Source organism: Hippoglossus hippoglossus, chromosome 17 (assembly GCF_009819705.1).
Source record: "Hippoglossus hippoglossus isolate fHipHip1 chromosome 17, fHipHip1.pri, whole genome shotgun sequence".
In the NCBI taxonomy this organism is placed as follows: domain Eukaryota; kingdom Metazoa; phylum Chordata; class Actinopteri; order Pleuronectiformes; family Pleuronectidae; genus Hippoglossus; species Hippoglossus hippoglossus.
In genome coordinates this window covers 16,991,214-17,012,016 of record NC_047167.1, presented here as the reverse complement: position 1 = coordinate 17,012,016, position 20,803 = coordinate 16,991,214, and the positions used below count along the sequence as shown (strand labels likewise).

Genomic DNA, 20,803 nt, shown 5'->3' with positions numbered 1-20,803 from the left:
ACTTTTCGTAAGCGGGACATTTTTGCTAATTCCTGGGTAGCAGGTGTAGGTGGAGCTGGTCGTCCAACTTTATAAACTAACTGTCTAATGGAGGCGAAGTATCACATCTGGTGGCCTCTGTCCCTTCAGTACACTTCACCTCACCTGTTCCTTGATGTCTTGGAGCTGTTGCTGGAGCTTCTGAACATCAGCGTTGACGTTGGTGTTGTCCTTGTCTCTCTGCAGGGCCGGGATGTTGCCACTGGCTGTGTGAACACAATAAAGCCACATAAAGTTGAAAAAAAATGTTGTTACCATCCTACAGACTAAACAGAGTAACAGTTTGCACCAGCGGCACCATCAAACTGCACTTCCTCATAATGATAAACTATATTGCCAATAAAACCGAAATGCAGCCACACCAACAATCGAGTTCTGGAACAAGCCGGAAGCTCAATTGTATTTTAAAGACATGAGCGCTGTAAACGAGCAAAGATCACAAACAACATGCACTCAGATTTTTTACTGTTTGGCAGATCAAACTCAGTCTGTGTTGGCATCGCACTCACTTTTAAAATGTCTGCGTTTTTCAGAAATGAGTACTTTGTAATTATCTGAAAAATAAACTGGCAAAGGACAAAAACATCATGCAGAGTTTTGGGCACTGTGCGATTCCACCGGATGCATTGTGTAACGCTGGTGTGGAACTGTCTGGGTATATTATTTGAGCGCTCGACAAGAACGAGCTGGACTGAGGCCCTGCTGGGGACTCCGTTCCAGACTGGCAAACATCTGCCAGAAGCAGTGATCAGCACTGTGATTCTTGGCATGTGGATCGTCATCATCATCTACTGTTCAGCGTGTGTGTGTGTGTGTGTGTGACTGAAAGAGACAGGGAGGAGGGGGTTTCAGGGAAGGGGTAGGGGCCAGGGCAGCACTGTGGGGGGAGCTTCTTTAAAAGCAAGGCTTCTGATAAGGGAGGGGATTCATGGAGGTCATACTTACACCAACTTAGAGCCAGATTGTTGGGCTGGAGAAGATCCTGCGATCCCCCTGCCATAGTGTTAGAGCTCCCTGCTGGGAATAACCAGTCACATTGTTATAGCAGGAGCTGCCCTCACCAGCTCAACAGTTGGCCGGAGAGCTACTCACTACAGCCTCAAGGGGGAGGTTCAGAGAAAAAATCTAAAGAGGAAGCTTGAAAGTTTGAAACAGAAGAGGAAAGGGAAATAGCTGTACAACTGTAAAAAACGCAGCAACAAGTGATTCTTTGTGTTTCTGGCTTCAGCCAATGCTTCAGCATGAGACTAATGCTCACTGGGTTAGAGGTACATTATTAAACCAGGTACCCAACTGGTAAGTGGTGGGAATTATCAGAGTGACAGATTTAACTTTGTTCACTAGATTTGCTTTGGTTACAGACATGAACAGCGAGTGTTACTGGGATGCTGCCCCTTGCATGAGTGTGTTTGGGTCTGCATTCGATTTCGCACGTCTGGCTTGTGACCGCGTGTAAGATTTGCCAACAAACCCGAAAGACGTGGTAAATAATTAATACGGGGGGTAAAAAAATGAGGTTAGTGAACTTGCAACAGTTTCCCTTTTAACTCAACGTAAAAAATGTGGAAAAACACGATAGAAACGACCACCAGTGAGATAACAGCACTAAAATAAAGACATGGCCAGTATAACACTGCTTCATTTAGAGACGAGAAGATGGATTGTGGAGCCAATGGAAAAAATAAACACATTTACACACAACATTTCATCATGATTCATCAGACACTTGCATGCTGATATGTGACAAATCATATTTTGGGCAAAAGTGATGAAATCCAGGTTGGTTACTATTATTAATATGCATATGTCATTAGGACTACAGGTGTTTTAGCATCTGCCTACAATTCAGTTCATCCGTTTTATGTGAATGTGACTAGTCAAACTTTTGGAGGCCGCAGGAACATAAATAAGTTGATCAGGTTGTCTGAGGTTATGTTTTCACCCCGCTTCATTCGTTTTTCAGCAGGATTATGCAACAACGAAACTTAATAGAAGAATGGAACATGTTCCCTGAATGTACCAATTAAATGTTGGCGTGAATCCGGATAAAAGGTGGTGCAGTTTGACTCAATATAAGGAGACTGTTGAGCATTACTGAGGCCACTGTCTTCTACAGTGAATGTCTTCATAGAAGCTAGAACATATGAGATGATCTAAATGGATGCAATGATAACAAGATGTCAGATCAAGGAAAGTTTGGAAAGTAATTTAGACAGATTTAAATGTCTGACTACATCTATATGTGTTCAATAGGATGAAAAAAACACAATAAAACAACATATCAGTGATGTAAACGTACGAGTAAAATGCATAAGCAAGGCAACAACTAAACAAAAGATAAAAAAGGGCTAAAGCTGAATTTTTTTAAGAACAGTGAAGGAAGAAGAGAAGAAGAAAAGAAAACTACAAAAGATAGTGGGGGTATTAAAAGGGAACGTGTGGAAGATTCACTCACTAAGGTCATCATCATCATCATCATCATCATCATCATCATCATCATCATCACCATCATCATCATCATCATCATCATCATCATCATCAGCGGCATCATCATCATCCTCCATACCTTTCCCTCCACAGCAGAGAACGAAAGGAGTGCGGCGTTCTACTACAGCCCGACACTGTACGCACTTCTTCATGAGGCTGGCACAGTCTGGTGGAAACGAAACATGCGACGGTCAGAGCTGAATTCATACACAAAGAGAAGCCAGATTTCAGAAGTAAGAGTCGAATATGATGCGGAAATGTGTGTAACTTACTCTCACAAGCGCACATGTGGCCACAGGGCTGGAACAGCACGGCTGCTTTTTTGTCAGAGCAGACTACGCACTCCTCGATCTGTTGAAAGGCAAAATTCAACGCACAAAAACAGGAGAGTAAAAGTATTTTCCCACTTTTCATCGATATATTTCTGTTATTTTGTGTAGGACAGATTTCAGAGGGTGATACCTTGGTTCTAGACTGGACCTGGTCCTTGCAGATGAGACACTTTTTGACGCGCGGCGAGCAGAGGGAGCAGGTGGCGATGTGTCCGCAGGGCCCGAACAGAGTGTCTCTCTTCATGTCCGAACACACCATACACTCCTCCAGCGACTCGATGTTGCTGTTCAGAGACGGGCTGCGGGTGCCCACCTGTCCACTGGAACGACGGGAGAAAAACAAGACAGTGTGTGAGAGCAGCAGGGACCACAAGCACGAGGGGCTGACAGCGAACAAAGAAAAGAGGTGGAGACAAGGAGAGACTTAAAAAGGGACGGAGGGGGGAAAGGCAAGAAGAGGAAGGTTCTTTCTTCACTTTCTGGTGTTTTTACAGAAGCACTGTACTGTGCATTTGATAAATTGGCAAGGACTTTTTGATTTGTTTGTTTAATCCATACAAAAAACGTTAAACATAACCTCTCATAAATCCACACAGATTTTTTCTTCACTTAAAAAGTGAGATATGAGATCACAGTTAACCATCTCCAGGTTGTAGCTTTATATTTACCGTACATACATGAGTGGTGTTGATGTTAACATGAAACTCTTGGCAAGAAAGTGTGTTTCCCTTTAAGCGATGTTTACCTGCTCTTTTCTTTATGACATTTGGCCAGGGCCTTGCAGAGGCTGGGGTCGGGACACAGGTCCAGGGGGGACTGGCCCTTCTTGTTACGAATGGTCAAGTCTGCTCCATTAGCTGCCAGGAAACAGGCGATGGATGCTGCACTCTTTTTCTCTGCCCCCTGGGTGCCAAGGCCCATGATTAACTGCGGAGAGGAAGACAGACAGAGAAAAAACAGATCAGAATCGGAGACACACAGCAGTCGGATATCACACGGGAATTCGGACCATTAATGCACAGAGTGAAGAAGAACAAGGAGTCCTGATTTTACTCAGAAGGTTTCACAGTTAGATTCAGATTAACCATGTCAAAGTGCGATCACATCATCCTTAATTAGCCAATCAAAGACATGCCTTACGATTGCTGTCAGGCGGTGGAACTTCCTCAACCCTGACCCAAAATCCTATTAACTGTCCCGTCTCTGTCCTTCCGAGAGCTCATCGCCTCACTCGGTCTGCCCCCAACTCAAAGTCTCTCTCTCTCTCTCTTACTCCAGCAATTTGGGGCTTCCATGTCTAATTGTCTTCAACCAGTAGCGTTTGAATCTCTGCTGATGGAGCCACCGGGCCGACTAATTTAATTCTGATTTTGAAGACAGGGGTAGGGGGTGTGGGAGAGTGACCTAACTGCACACATCACAATTAGGCCCCACTGTCTGTCTGTTCCACTACTCTGCTAGGGAACCAGGGAGGGCAAGAAGACTGGAAGAGGTGGAGCAGAGAAGACAGAAGTGGTGGGGGAGGGTGACAGGTAAAGTAAGCCTGTCGCTCCAGCACTCTAGCCTTAAACGCATCCCTGTAGGGATTAGTGATGTGGTGTTAACACGGAAATGGTTCAGGTGCGACATGTTGGCCTCTACAGAGGGAAAAACTCTTCAGGCTGGTCAAGAGGCGGCGGCGAGCTGGTTGACTGCCCCCCCCGCTCACGTCAGATGGCTGTCTGAATGATGGGCCGCTGCAGACTAAGCTGTCCAGTGATGCAGGTGACGGGGGGACTGAGAGCACTGAGCTTCCTGTCTAGGTGTGATCCGTCATCATTTTTCACACACTGGGCGGTGAACCACACGCAGGTTGTCAAACAGGTGTGTGTGTGTATGTGTGTATACAGGTCCTGCAGAACACTGCCACTGAAGGAACCTCATCACAATCTCCTATAACTAAAGATGCAGAGAGCTATGACGAGATTATACTCGTCGCTAACTGCTGACAGAGCAAACATGCCACGTGTTTATGAAGGTGACTGAACACTCTGCACGCAAACTGTCTGTTTTTCCTAATGGTTTGTGTGTTCTCTTCATGTTCACACAGGTTTTCACTGGAAGCATCTGGTGACATGCAAATCATATGAGTGGAGATAACAATGTCAGTGATTGGTGCATGTTTGGTGAGTGGGTCTCTCACTAAACAATGTCACATCCCCACATGGTTACTACAGAGTTGTTATAGGCTTACTGGATCCATGGTAGCTATTGGTAATATAATATTTCTGTCTGTCTGTATCTGGAACGTTTATCTAGAGAGAGGAAGTGCTTTGCCAAATTTGGTGAGATTTGGACATGTGATAAGTTCAAAATGAATAAGCTGTGAGTGAACAGGTGACCGGTGCTCTGTAGCAGCAGCGGCTAGAATTCATTAACGCAAGTGACATTGTCAATCACGGTAACCGATTCTCCAGTTGTGACTTGAGGTTCACTGAACGTTAAACAGGAGAACAGTTCTTTGAGCAGCAATGGTGTTGAGGCTTCAGGTCCCTGTGGACTGAGTCCTTCAGCAGGTCTTTACTCACTGAGGCTCAATTACTGCAGGTCACCTTTGCAGTTTCAGAAAGAAAGCTGCAACCAGCATCACCACTGGGTAAACGCAAACAGTCCATTCCAAACAGAACGGGCACTGCACTAGTATAATAAAAATTCAGTTGCAAAAGATAACAGTCAGTGAGTCTGTGCATCAACTCTGTGTTGATCCAGTAGCATCCTGTCTTCCCAGTGTTCCCAGTGTTCTGCTGAGTATGTATAGGCTAATAAGACTTGAGAGGCCCTTAATAGAAATATGCATGAGTAATGATTCTAAAGAGCAATAAGTGATGACAGGTCAATGAAAATGAAACCCCTTATGTAAGTCACATTTTCCAATGTTGATGTTTTTCTCATCTTTTGGCCGCTGCTGGTTGTTGAACATCTTAATGCTGTGAAGACTTACTGTGTTCTTGGAGGGTTCCCAAGGCTCCACTTTGCTGACATCCTGCATATCTTGGAGTTGTCGCAGTTGGGACAGCGTGTGGTGACGCAGCGCCTCGTGAAGTGGTGTGTCCCCATCCTTGTCCTGCACGTCGAGCTTGGCCTCTGCCCGCACCAACAGCTGTTATAAAGAGGAGCGTATAAACAAAGAGTTACACGAGCAGGCCGTCAAACAGAATCGCCAGCAACAACCATAAAACAACTTTCTTTTCTTTTGTTGCTACAATGCAAATGCCACCGCGCTGATTTATAAGGTTGCTTGCTTACAATGAACTGCCTCAGTATTGTAGTCACCCAATTATAGAGTGCATTTTTTCTCGAGTCCACAAGATGGCAACGTGGCAATCTCAATCCAATACTACACCAAATGACTCTGACCAAGACACGGTCTCAGAGCATCACTCAGGAGGAGGACTTCATTCCACTGCAGGACGTCCAACTGTGTAAATTAAATGTGGGGTGGCACTGATATTACTTTACTCCCTTTTGTGTAACGTCCAGATTGAGGGACTGATAGAGAGATAACCGGGGACAGGATCTTAGCTTTGTGGTGGATGTGAAATTGGAAGGAAGGAGAACAAATAAGAAAAAAGGAGGATAAGAGAGAAGAGGTGACACTAACCCGGACAATCTGGGTGTGTTGGCGTTCCACAGCCAGGTGCAACGCTGTCTGCTGGTTGACATTCTGGATGTCTAAGCTGGCGCTGCCCTGGGAGACGGGAAGAAGAGAGAGGCAAACACTCAAACATGTGTGATTTAACATGAACAACCAACAATGAAAATAAAATAAAATAAAACTAAATAAAACTAAATTAAACTAAATAAAATTATATAAAATAAAATAAATGTTTAGCACATGGAAGACTGTAACAACTTCTCTTGGTTTATGTGCCTCACAGAACATTTCTTCCTTTAACCCTGCAGACCAAAGTATCACCAAGGGGGTGGGAAAAAAACCGCATCCTACAATAACGCTGCATGTGATTGTCATTTCCAATTGCGAATACCTCAGCTGAGGAGATGTGGAGGGAAGATAAGCATTGTGATCAGGCAGTGTGTGAAATCCCCAAGTAATAAGACTGACTGGCTGGCTGGCTGGCAGGGAATCTGCAGTGCACCTTGTAGTGTGCTGCAATTTCTGAATAGAAAGCTGAGCCATCACTGCGAACCAGCCCATTGCAGGGACTTGGGAAAAAGGCCGTCCCCGCTGAAAGGTAGCTTGCACAGCGAACGCTCATGCGTTGGTATGCTGCAGCAACATTGCTGCCTTGCACCATGTCCTAATTAACCCAGTTCCTGCATGGTCAGGTGACTTTTTTTTCATAAACCCCTGTATGTGTTAGTCTACAGGGAGTTAAAACTGCAATCTCAAAAGGGAAAAAGAGTACAAACCTATGATTGCAAGAAGAGAATGATATGAGGGCCCAGCAGCACTAAACATTACCCCTGGAGGCCGTGTGAACCGTATGGATTCAATAAAAAAAAATGGCAGTTATAGCAGCTTCAACTGGTCTACAGCTTGCTGGCTGCAGGGGAGTGCAGTGGAGGCTCTGGAGTGAGGGAAAAGCCACGAGTGCGGGCGAAGCCGATGCAGCTGTGCTCTGAGCTAATAATTGCAAATGGAAAAAGTCTCTCACAGAGCATGAATGACTGCATTTGTTGTCAGGTTGAGTGCTGAAGCGTGCATTAAGAATCTGTTGTTACCTGGTGCACCAGCAGCTCAGCCACCTCCACATGGTTGTTGAGGGCAGCCAGGTGCAGTGCGGTGTAACCGTCGTCCTTCTTCTCGTCCACGATCCAAGGCCTTGGCAGTTTGGATAACAGCACACGCATGGCACTGCACAGAGAGGAGAAAGAAGAAGAAGTGGGAGAAGTGAGTGTTTGACAGGAGAAAACCCCGAAAGAAAGACAAGAGACTCTAGTTAAAGTGATGAAATGCATACATTTGTGATATTAAAAGCTCAAATTCATATTTCTGTGAATAAATGTTTCATGCACTACGTGATAGCGTGGGGTTAGACACAATCTGTTGAAAGCAAACACATCACAGTGTCTGCACTGCTGATACACAGCGTATTCCAATACACTTTTTTCCCCCATTTTTACAGCAGAGCAGATCCCATTTTCACACACGGGGACAAGAATACTAAATCAACTTAGGGAGGAGTTGCTTTCCCAGGCAGAGTGTTATTTACATCAAGCTTAGAGCAGTGCAAGTGCTGTGGGTTATTTTAGAGTGCCCGTCCCTCCACCGTCACTTTGGTTAAAAAGGGAAGCCACTTCTCCCTTGATGATGCGCAAAAAGCGCCTATCATTGGGAGGCAAAATGGTAATTACACGAGATTCCACCGCATTCACTCAGGACTCCTGGGGAAGAAAAAGACAGGATGGGAAGGGAAAACATCCATTGTTTAAACAGCGCTGTTTAACAGAAGTGGCCTGGTGTGGTAGAGAAGAGCGAGTCAGTCCTGTGCGATTGAAGGTCATTTAGAGGATGTGTGGCACAGAGAGACGAGGCTGCAAAGGCAGCTGTACAAGAGGAAGGAGTCAGAGTGTCACAGTGGGGATAAAGAGGGAGCCTGACTGTCACTCCCCCACTGTCACTGAAGACAAGAGACCTCTTTTCACTAGAAGCCAAACTCGTGTTTCTATTACTTATTAAAAACAAAGATAAAGAAAAACACTGCAGGGGAAAAAAGAAAGAAAAATCTCCATAATAGGTAGATTGACTGTAATTAGAAGGAAATACATGTGAGTCAGAATAATTCTTCGTGTGAAGTCAGCTAGAGTTTAGCATTTGAACTCATCACATCATTTCTTTGCCCCCCAACTCCTATCTCTCCGTGCACTCTTCTTGCTTTAGCTCATGGGCACACACCCTGGCATATGGTACAAGAGCAAACTGAAATGAGACTAATCCTTATTTAATATCTGAGCAGTGCATCAGACAAAAATATCTGATTGAGAAATAATTGCAGGAATTCCTTTTTTTTAATTCTTCTTTACTAATTCTACAGAATCAGAAACAAGACACTAGGAAGCCTGAACTGTATCGCTGCTCTCCTCTCTCATCCGTAGTTAGGTACACAATGTACCTTCAATAGGCATTAAGGCAGCAGTGCTGGAGGGAGCGCTTCTGGCCTTGATTAACCCTGAATAATCTCACAGGGCACATCTTTGAACTGCGACAAAAGGACACAGCACATTTCACTCTGACTTTGATATGACTCAACAGCCGCCATGCAGGCACTGGAGTATTTATGTACATGGTAGAAGGGTAAATACGGGTTGAAACATTACAGGGAGGAAATGGGCTCAGGCACAGGACAGAAAAAGCCACATCCTGCACAATCAATGAAAAACCGTTAACTATTAAGACAGAGACAAGAAAGCAAACCAGTGCAAACCAACGCGCTGGCAGGCTTTCAGACGGAAGGTAATCACGATGGCTGGTTCCCCGCAGGTTTTTTTGCTAAATCTACAGCTTCCCTCCCTCCCTGCTGGAGTAATGAAAGAGAGCATCATTAGCACGCTCTCTTGAGGAAAGCGGAGAAAAGAGGGGCAGAGAGGCAGGGGGGGGGGGGGCAGGCAGGCAGTCAGCACCTCTGCACGGACAGAGAGATTCAGGGCTGGTCTACTGCTGCAGTGATGAACAGCGCAGCACACTGATCCCAGGATCCAGAGCTCTCTCTCTCTCTCTCTCTCTCTCTCTCTCTACCTCTCATTGCACAGAGGCTTACGCACACACACACACACACCTGCATTGCTTGCAGCCATCTTCCACCACTTAATGCAGAGGAGCACTTCTTAAATGATATAGCAACCGCGCCCACTCTACCTAATCTCACATTCATAATATAATGCCTTTGATACAAAGTACTATTTGCTTGCGTATTGTGGATTTACCATCTCGTGGGGGGACTTTTGAGTAATTTCATCCATGCTGCTCCCACCGGGCAGGAGTTGAGACTTAAACAAGCAAATTATGCAGGAAAAGACCTTGCCACATCAGATTCTTGCCTCAAGCTACAACATAAAACTTATTCCCAGCGGTTATACATCACACTCTTTAAGCTTTCTTTCAAGAAAATAAGTTAAAACAAAAACTGACAGTGAAAAACTGATAAACTACCACCAGAATCAAGGGCATTTGTCCTACACAAAGCCTTTGTTCCTTTTGTGCCCCGTTTTTTCTCTCCTATTGGTGCAATGTATAAGATTTGTGCGATCTGGATTGGCTGGAAACGTCTCCTATACGTAGAGCAACTGGCCAATGAGCGCCTGCCTCCTCACTATAGGGGGCAGACTGGCACCTTACAGTGTCAAAACCAGGCTCTTGAGTGCTGGGCAGGTGTTCACTGTTGTAGGGAGCCCCTCCAATAGAAGTCTAGATTGACAGGCTCCCTGCCACGCTGGGAGAAATGGGCAGACATTAATATTAATGCCCCATACTGGCACTGCTGCATTGCAGTTAAGCTATTTGCTGTAAAGGCAGAAAAAAAGAGAGTGAATTAGGAGCAAGAAATAAATGCTCCATGTTTTCTTTTTTTTTTATCTCCTTGGTAAGTGATGTTAGCTGTGACTGAGGGGGGTATGAGAGAAGCTGTGTGTTGGCTCTTCAGGTAGAATGTAGAGCGAGAGGCAGACAGAGGTAGAGAGTGAGTCCAGCTCAGGCTGCAGAGTTCTCACTGACTTGAACAGGACAAACTAAAATGTGCTCCGAGAGGGAAACATATTTAAAGTGAGGTGGGGATTTTCTTATGACAGCAGAACATGAAAACCAATGCCATGGTGTCTGTGGATGCGGGAGGACGCGCAGCCGAGAAAGGAGAATGGTAGAGGAGAGAGGGAGAAGGGGAGACATGATGGAACTGGGTCACCCTGTGAGAGATCTCAAGAGTCCCCCAGGAGAGCTACACCGGGGCCCGTTGTCTTCGGCTGCAATTTGTCATTGACCAGGACGCTCTCTGATGCCCTCAGCTCTGTGTGTGTTGGCGTTTGTCATTGTATGTAAGACAGTGAACTAAAAGTGTATGCGTGCATGCGCGTGTGTGTGTGTTTGTGTGTGTAGGGGTCGACAGGGCCCTTCTGCTGCCCTCGCCTGGCTGACAGCCATCTGTGTGGTGGTCAGTGGCCGTTATTACAACAGGAAGTGAGAGTCGGGGGACAATAACTTGCGTAGGACAGGGCAAAACGGGAACAGTCAACATCCAGCCTGAGATTAATGGCTGTGCACAAACATATGGTTACTCTGATGTAGGAGACGTGTTTGGCATAACATCGTCCATTAACTAAGGCTTCAAGCTCAAGAAAGGAGATCCAGATTCTGCATCGGAGATTAGTCGCCAAAGGTGCCACCTGTCTCGGGAAAAAATAAAAGCCTTTATAAAACTAATGATGAAATTGATTAGTGTTGCAATTGTGAGCGTAGTTAAGTGTAAAATAGAGAGATCAGAAACTACGAGTGGTTACAAACACAATACTTAATACTTGATATCTTAACCTAAAAGTTATTTCTTGACCTTGGGGGAAGAAAAAAAAAACCCAAGGTCTTCTCAATAACTTTCATTGGAGCTTTGTATTGCACATTCTCCGTCCATAGATGAAGATAAAACTTTATCTACATTTTCAGGATTTAAGGGAAAAGTGTTTAACGTATAAACAAAAGATCACAAGTCCTAAGAGTGAATCAACTTCTGCTACTTAGCAGGCGTAGGAAATAGAATTGATCTCCATGGCAACTGAACAAACTATCTTTTGTCAAAAATGTGTTAAGGTGGAAACTTTATCCATGAAATGAATTACAACATATTGCTTTGCACAAACTGGTGGCATGTTCCTCTCTGATGCAGAGTCCTTGTTGAAACAGCCTCTCCAGATGCTACGACTTCAGACAATAAATGAGGTGTCTGCTCATCGGGGACAGGATCAATACTTTCAGGTCCTCTGAAATAGTGAACACCGTTCCCAACAAATCATTCATAAATGCAACACACTAACACACACAGTCTAAATGGAGCCCCCCCCCTCCTTCTCCACTCAGGGCAGGGAGGCGCTCTCCATCATGTGTGAGAGGTTTGGAAGGCAGAGTCCCTAACTCAGAGGCAGCTGAGAGACTTTGAGTCATAAAACTGTTCAGCATTTCATTGATCTTAAAACATGCAGCTCTGGATGGGAATGGTGGCGTTCATATTGCATTTATTTCTTTTGAAAAATGTTTATGTGTGTTTTAAAATGAAACAGGAACAACTTGAACTGTCAATTCCACTGCTGTAACTGAAACTACACACCAGATATTGGAAAAAATAATTAAATCAGCTTAGTAAATGTAACTGGTTGGAACTCAGATCCCTCATACTTCATCCTGGCCATCGCGCCGCCCCTTGAAGTAATTAGTTACCAGTTTGTTTTAGTCATGTGTGTCCGACATCTACTGGTCGTCCTGCTGTGGACAGAGTAAATAAACACATGTAGCGTCCGGGCCGGCAGTGCAGCAGAAAGCTGAGGACAAGAACCTAACTGGCACCGCTCGATAAAAAAAGGCTTTCATTACCATGCCGTGAGGAGAATAATTTCCTCTACAATGTGACCTTCCCCTGCTCGCCTATACCTGAGGCCCCTGAGTGAGCATGCTTTTATTAAGGACTATTTGCATAAACTGGGAAGGGGAAGACGGGAAAGGGGGTGCATTTCTGATGATGTTTTGGTTATCACTGTAGCAATGGCTGCTGCCTTGAAGGTTGTTTAGGAGACGCCGGGTGCATTTTCAAACATTCTCACGTATGGTTTTCCGTCCATTTGGGGAAGTAGGTGGGGAGACTATGAAGGCTTAGCTTTAATTAGCCTTAAATCACCCGGTGTTATGGGGTGTCCTGATTCAAAGCAATTTATGAAGAAAGACGCAGCAAGACAGTTGGAGAAGCCCAATGGCGCGTTAATGTCCCATTGGTTCGAGATGACCCAATTATTTCCCCATGCTAGTCTTCCTTTGCACTTTATTCTCCTCAGATCCTTGAAAGTGTCATTCTCATTTCAGACACTGGCCATAAGAGGTGTAATGTACATCCTTCTACTCAAAAAGTGAGAAGAGATGTAAAAGAAGCAAGGACATGCAGGTTATATCAGAATAAATCAAGTGCACTCCATACAAGAATTGCTTATTACCTATAAAACAACCATATAATTATTGAACATCACTTTTCGCAAAATGGCTCGAATAGACATGCATCATAACCTAATAGGTTTTCTATTCGTTTTTTGTCTATTCCATGTTGCACCGGAATTAAATGATTCTGATAACCAATGCAAAGCCTGAAAAAAATTATTCTAATGACAAAAAGTTAATATGGTGAATACGCTTGTGTGCAAATCAATCCAAAGCACAGACAGTAACAGTTGAACCTCAAATCACTTGTCAGCCAAAACACAAATAGACTCAAATACACTTTAACCAGAGCATCCAAAAATGCACTGGCCTCTTTTTCACATTACTTTTTCACAACAGTCGTTGCACCCCAGACACGCTGCTAACAGAGCAAAGAAAATCATCTTTGGCCCCTTCACCCTGCTCTCTAACTTTTCAACAAACAGCCCACTGGTGGATGATACAGATCAGTGACCCCCCTCACACAGCCAGCTACAAATAAAAACTTTTATTTGTCTGGGATACAGAAATCAAATACGTAGCTTATTGTATGGATATGTAATATTTTTTTTATTGATAAGCACGGTGTGTTTTTTCGCTCATGTGGTGTCTGCGGTGAGACACTGAGGTCATTAATTTGCTGTGCTTAATGCAAATCTGGGCTTTTGTCGATATTTTGATTTTATGGCCCCTATAACTGTTAAGATATATGCGACAAACACAAATGGAGGCTTAAGAGGCTAATGGGTAACATCACGCATGCTCCATCTGTGTTTCTCCACAGTGCAGAGATACTTTTAATTCAAGTGGACTTTCTCTTACTTGCCCAAACGTCTACTCTGTTTGGCATCAGGTTGAGCTACAGAAAACCCAGAATTTAAACTTTAAATATGTATAAGCAGCAGGATTTGTGGGTTGCAGTTTGTTACCACTATTCAAAGTTGGTCTCCTCCTCATCAGCTCAATCAGTGAGGGAAAGCAGTGGTGGTCAAGCGAGCTAGAGAGTGAATGAAGTGAGGCAGTGAGTGGCGTGAATGATAATAAAGCAGCGAGAAATTGTTTTCAGATTGTTCACTGCGGTTATGGCTCGCCCACACCTCCAGACAACTCTGCGGGAGCGTGCAGCATTTTGTATGAATGCAACCAAAGTCTTCTTTCTATCCGCAGTGGTCTTTCTACTGTGTGTATGTCTTTGTAACTCAACCCTTCCCTCTGCCAAACACAACAGACATACAGCTCTTTATACATCCATGACACAGTGAAGGAGAGAGACAGAGGAAGCGGTGTAACCTGGTTGCTACGAGTCCTGCCCTCGCACCCTCCACGCCATTATTGGCTCTGGGCTAAACCATCGCTACCCAAAGGTTGTAACCAAGAAAACGTCCCGAACACAGAAAGATGAGTGGAAAATAAGAAATAGAGGGAGGACGGTTTCTCTGCAGACAAGCACACTGCCACACACATCTAGTGACTCATAACTGGTGATGGAGAGGGATTACTTTTGTATAGTTTTATTTTTTCAGGAATATCCTGCATAGAACCTATAACATGCAAATATTCTCTTACTTCTTTTTCAAGGTTTTAGCCAGTTCCTTTTGCAGCTTCTTTTGGAGCAAAACTAGACTCAGTCCTGCCTGGTGAAATTAACTGCAGAGTGGTAAATAGAACCGAGGGATTGACTCTGGGCTTTGCAGAGCAGTGAAGAATACGGGCGCTCTGAAGGTCTTTCGATCGACAGCCACTCAGCAGCAGCCTGCCACACTGTCACCGTATGGGCAGAGAGTCTGAGAGGCTGCCGTGATCTACAGTCTCACGGCAAATCCACCACTTTAAATCACCCCTCACTGCCCCGGCCTGCCTGCTACCTTTCCTTGCCCTCACACCGCTCCATTAGAGTTCATCCCTGCACGTTGTAACCTGCGGAGGGTCTCTTTATACGGAACGACAGCAGTGACAGTGTCGCCCTTTAAACGAACTGTAAAAAAGACGAAGATAACGCATCATCAAATTCCCTTCCACAGTAATTGGCCGACTGGATCCAAAGTGACACAAACAAGCTGCTGTCTTGCCGCTGATGAGTCTGACATCTTTGGCAGTTCTGGGCACATATGCAGAGGAGGAGGCAGTGGCTGAAGGAGTGATTTGGTAATTAAAATCCATTGTTTGCACTCGGAAATAATGGGGATCAAAAGGCCTTGAATCCGCTACCGCCTCCTCGAAGCACTGAGACAACAAGCCACGTGCCCCAGACCAGAGGAGAACATCTCTATCAGCCAACATGTTAATGGAGCTTGAATGACTGTACTGTACATTACACCGATAAGGCTCCATTGCAACTTGAAGATATTACACACAGATTCATGATTCTAGAGGTTTTCTCATTTTACATCTCAATATAGTAATGTTTTTTTTTTTTTAAAGGCAAGTGCTTTTTCTGTTTCCCCATTTTCCTGAGTATTCTTTGAATGTTTGTAAGCAGGAATTTACACACACAGGCACGGGCAAATCCTTCATCCTCTCTGACCTGTCAAAACGCATTTACATGGGAGCCATTGACTTGGTTGTCCACACAGGTTACCGGGGTAACATGGGCTGCATTATTCAACAGCCAAGCGTGGTTAAGATGTGAACGTTGGCCCGAATGTGTCCCTCAAAGTTCATTAAGGTTACAAAGACCATCTACAAGAAAACCCTCTGTCCATATACAGTCATTTACAATTTTTGTCAGAGACCACGGGTTCTGCCATGTTTGATCCATCGTTTACATCACAGGTTTAATTCCAAGATCCCCTGGTCGATTGCATTTTGACCACTTATTCCTTACGTTAGTTTTTACTGCATTCAAAATTTGTTTACCTACTTGATAAATAAAGACGGATCCATTTCTGATCTTTCTCTGAACATTGTTTGGTCTAAAATCTAGAACATCTGACTTTTACATGTTCATGACTGATAATCAATATTAAATGATGGGGATTGTAATTACAAAAGCCTGATTGAAACATCTCGAACTAAAACCCAGAATGACATTAATTGTAATATAGTATCTGCCTATCAGTGTTACATTGATAAAATAGCAAGCAATATGTGGTACAACGCATTGAGTAACCAGCTGGTTGAAAAAGACGGTTTTCTAATGATGATTTACATGAGTGCACTTTAAGAAAAATGCAGCACACAAACCAAAGAACCATCACTGAAGTTAAAATACAGTCTATAGGCCAAATAAATTATTCCAATACATCAAGTAAATAGATAAACTACATTTGTTTTTAAATGGGAGGAGAAAATATTAAACATGCCTGACAGCTGTGCTGTGGAAGTACATCACCTTGCTCTGTCATATTTATTACCTGCATTGCTGAGGCACTTAAAGTGCCACAAATAAATCCTGCTCTTTCTAGGTTTGGCAAGTGGGCAAAAAAACATACCATCAGCGCTTATGGCAGCTTCACAATGCAAGCTTTTCTCTTTGCATTCTATAGTCACTTTCCCAAAAGCTCTTTATGTCCTTGAGTCCCAACAGTAAGGGATGCACCCCTCCCTCTCCCTCTCTATCCACCCATCCCTCGTTCCCTCTTTTCCCCTCTATCCATCCATCCTTGCCTCCCTCTGCTTCCCCCACCCCTCCCTCTCCCAACATGTGCTATAGCAACATAGCAGCCAGGACTCAATGTTTCAGCATGCCACAGGACAGACAGAGCATTACAGCATGGTTGAGCTTATCTATTGGCTCGGCGCCACAGTTGGCCCAGCCCTAGGAAGAAGTGTGGGCGTTCTGATTGGCCACAGGAGGATTGGAGCTTGTATCAGCTTGTCCTCTGGCTGATCTGTTGGACTGGTCCCAGCTCATAGAGAGGTGGACACTGGGAGGGATTCTAGGATTGGGGGACTCTTAAATTAAGTCACAGCGCATGCTGCAGCAAACTGGTGCCCAGGCTCGCTGAATGAACCAGTCCCTGCACTGCATCTTCAATGGGTGCACTCGTCAGAGAATAATTTAAATTTAATAAGCTACAGCAACGTAATGCAGAGACTAATTGAACAACTGAAGATTAAACCAACAGATAATACTGAGGAGACATATGTAATTACAAAAAAAAAATAGGCAGATTGGATCGATCTCTCGAGGCTACGCTTTATAATAACTATCCAATATAAGGATATTATTTTGACATATCTCTGTCATCACTTTTCTTTTAAAGAGTTACAGGAGGGCTGAGTTTAATGCAGTAGAGAAATGTATTGTGTGAATGTGTTGCATAAAATCATACACTGTCCTTAGAAGCTACAATCCCTTCCCCGTCACTTTTCTTGTTCATTGTCTGTGTTAATTTCTAAATTCTGAAAAAAGTCAAATGTCCCATCGTAGAAGTTAAATTCAGATTATACATAACAAAATGTCCTGGTGTGTGGGACAGGTGTGTGTGCCTCTGAGAAAATGGTCCTGCACACACATGCACCCCTGCAGTGTTGAGCATGACCGATACTGTATTTTTGTGAATGTCATTGATATCACTTTATGTTGTGAAAAAAAAAAAAATAATAATATAGTGAATGTACAACGATCAACCTCAACACCCGTATCTGAGCTGGATTTGGAAATGAGCATGTAGCTAAATTTGGTACAAAGCATTTGTCTATTTATATTTTTTCAATTTCTAAATTACCCCAAGCATCTTTTTCTGCCTGATATTCCTATATATAACTTTTCACATCAATGTATATCAGGTTTCAAATGCACAGATACCGATTTATCAGTCGACCAACATATCGGCCGGGCTCTACTGCAGTGCATGGGAATTTGTGCAGCTTGTGAGTCACTTAATGGTAACATGCTGCGCCAGTAAGGCACGGTAAGAGATCAGAAGCAGGTGAGGCAGAGGAGCTTCCCCTGCAGTGAGGCTACAGGGAACAATGGGCTGCTGGATCACAGAGCCTCACTGCCACTGGCTTCCCCCTCCAGCACCAAGGTAGGCTGGCCCATTCATAAATCACTTTTATTCCTCCAAGTGCTCAACAGCCTCACCTCTTCGAATGATGCACTGTGTAAAGGGAAGAGGAGGGAGGGGTGGGAGGGGTGGCTGGTGTGCGTGTGTGTGTGTGTGGGGGGGGGGAGTGGGACGCAGGGTGAGGAATGGAAGTGACGAGAGAGACAAAGTATAGACGAGGAAGTGCGGGACAGAGAGGGACATGCAGATTTTCTATGAAAATAAAGAAGCACAAACTGGACTTAGAAGTAGCTCTAATCCTCCTATGATGTAGATTGGTGGGTAGACACACAAAAATGAGGAATTAAGACAAACTGTGAAACCGGCAAAATAATTTTACCAGCAGCTGGGGGGAATCTGAAGAGAACCAGAATTCCCTCAACAAAACCTTCTCAATCAGAGAGGAGACTTCCTCCACCTCTTTTCAGTAAACTCGGAGGGATGATTCTTAAAAGCTATTCACCGCACCACTCCTGGACTTTTAGTGTTATAACTTTGAATCAAAGCAGATGCAAAAAAAGACTAAGTAATGTTAAAATGAAAACAAATGACTACAAATTAATTTTAATTAAGAACAAATAAAAAATACTAAATAATTGTTTTCCCCTTATTCAAGTCGATAGCAGAGGCACCTTTGGCAGCAATTATAGGCGCTGTTGTCGGCTATGCCCCCAGAATGAATCCTCATGCAATCAGTGGTTTTATATTTGTACTTAATTTAGATCAATTTGAGTATTCTACTCAATATTTGTCCGCTTATTAGCATTAAAATTCTCAATGGTGTTCAGTCACAATTCCTGAATAACAAGAGGAAAAGAAAAACTTCAATTATCGAAGTTTCTACAAAGAACTTGTAATCAGCTGATTAACATTGCATTTGTTTCCACCCATACTGAATCCCCTGAATAATATGGGTGATGGGGTGATTTCACATTAATCTGTTTTAGTTATTAGTTTTTTAATATGAATGGAGATGCACCTTAAAGTGGTATTCAAAAGGAGAAACACACATTCTACGCCTTCATCCAGTGAAACAAAGCACATCCATTAGTAGACCCTTTTCTTATTGATCGATTGACTGCTCAGCTAAACATTCGGCCCCCGAGCTATTCATCATGGGGGGGAAGATGTAAGCCACGCTGCTGAGTTTCAGGGGAAGATGGGATGTCTGGCTGTAACTGAGATTAAACTGGTGGGTTGGGTGGCTGGAACAGTGAGGGTGGAGACCAGCAGAGGGGATCCACAAAGCGCACTAGGGCTTCTTCTGTGGGAATGGGTTACAGGCCACAAAAAACTTAACACGCGGCAGGTTAAAAAAAGCGCACGTGCAGGCATAGTTACTGTGTGTGTAGATCTACACATAATTCATGAAAAGGCTGCTCTGGACAGTTGCTCCCGGTTAAATTTTAAGCAGTGTGCACACGTAGATACTGTAGTGCAATAACAGGTGGACATTTCCAGTTGCCATTTATGCAGCAGCAATTCGGCACTTTTGATTGGCCATGTAAGGTCAAGTTTTGAGTGGGCACATTAACAGGGAATCCATTTTATCTCGCAAACGGTCAATTCTTGCAACAGCCGTAAAGATAATGTAATCGAAAAAGCTGTAAATCGCAGTGACGATATATTAATTAAATTGCTCGCTTAAATCTATGCAGAATTATCTCAGCCATGACGACTTGAGAGATAAGTGAGTGAGGACAGAGTGACTGTAAGCTTCTTAAAAGGCTTATCAAATCGAGGACCAGACAATCGCATGACATTTTTTTGGCTTGTGGAAAAATACGCTTTTTAAGAAATGTTCATGGTGTATTCGAGGTGTTTGTGAGTTTTTCACAGTCTCGTTTATTACAAGTGAAATGCCACAGTCTAATACCCGTGCGATCACCTTGTTGAAGAGAGCATTTGGTGTGCACAACCACAGACTTACACATCCTGGGGCTCTCTGCAGTTAAAATGCAGGTGGGGTAAGTGCGAGGACTTGCGTGCTGTCATTGAGGTATAAGAGGTAAAAGAGGAAAGTGGAGGAGAGAGTGAAAAAAAAAAAAAAAAAAAAGAGAGGAGGGCATAGAGGACATTGCTTCCGTACAGTATAGATGTGCCCCGTGATGAGCCCAACTAATTAAACAGATTCTTCAGTGGTCGCGCCTCGGGAAAGCTTGAAAAAGACACTTGAAAATTAATGAGAGCTCAAAAAGGAGAGAAGGCAGCCCAAACTTTTCAGTGCCTCCGAGGTGCGGCTGCCACTTGTCCCCCTGCATTGCCAGAAACCGTATATGAAAAAATAAATAAATGGGGGAAACACAATAACCTATCCCAGGGTCTAAAATCCTCCACGCTTCCCTGCACTTCACATTCAGCATTACTCTCCACTCCATTTCCCGAATATGCAGTTATTCTAAGTATAGCGGCTAGCGGACGAAGCTCGACCATAAGCAGAGTATTGCAGCTCTATTTAAAAAGGAGAACCATAGAGAGTGGTGGTGGTGGTGGTGGTGTGGGGGTGGTGGGGGGGTCAAAAGGACATAGAGATTGAGGGGTTGGTATCAGAGGAGGCGGTGGAATCGGTGGTGAAGGATGTAAAACAGGGGAGGGGGGACAGAATCAAGAATATACAAGTGGGAGCACGAGAGACCACTTTATTTGGTGCTCCTAAAAATAGCGCAGCAAATGGTAGCAGCGGCTAGCTGGCCTAACGCTGCTCTCTCCTTCCAGGCCGGTGGAATCAATAGGCAGGGAGCTGTAGGGAAGGCTTCCCGGAGCCTGTGACCAACAGTTGCTGGGGTGGGGGT

At 44.1% G+C, this 20,803-nt stretch overlaps 1 protein-coding gene across 1 annotated transcript in view; it reads right to left on the bottom strand.

The window, feature by feature from the left end:
* Positions 1 to 20,803, bottom strand: part of mib1 (mindbomb E3 ubiquitin protein ligase 1) — a 52,729-nt gene that overhangs the window by 2,667 nt on the left and 29,259 nt on the right. Inside the window, 9 exon segments of the mRNA XM_034612584.1 lie at positions 145 to 245; positions 985 to 1,053; positions 2,495 to 2,692; positions 2,799 to 2,877; positions 2,989 to 3,178; positions 3,604 to 3,785; positions 5,839 to 5,997; positions 6,499 to 6,585; positions 7,581 to 7,713. Coding sequence (XP_034468475.1) covers positions 145 to 245; positions 985 to 1,053; positions 2,495 to 2,692; positions 2,799 to 2,877; positions 2,989 to 3,178; positions 3,604 to 3,785; positions 5,839 to 5,997; positions 6,499 to 6,585; positions 7,581 to 7,713 — 1,198 coding nt within the window.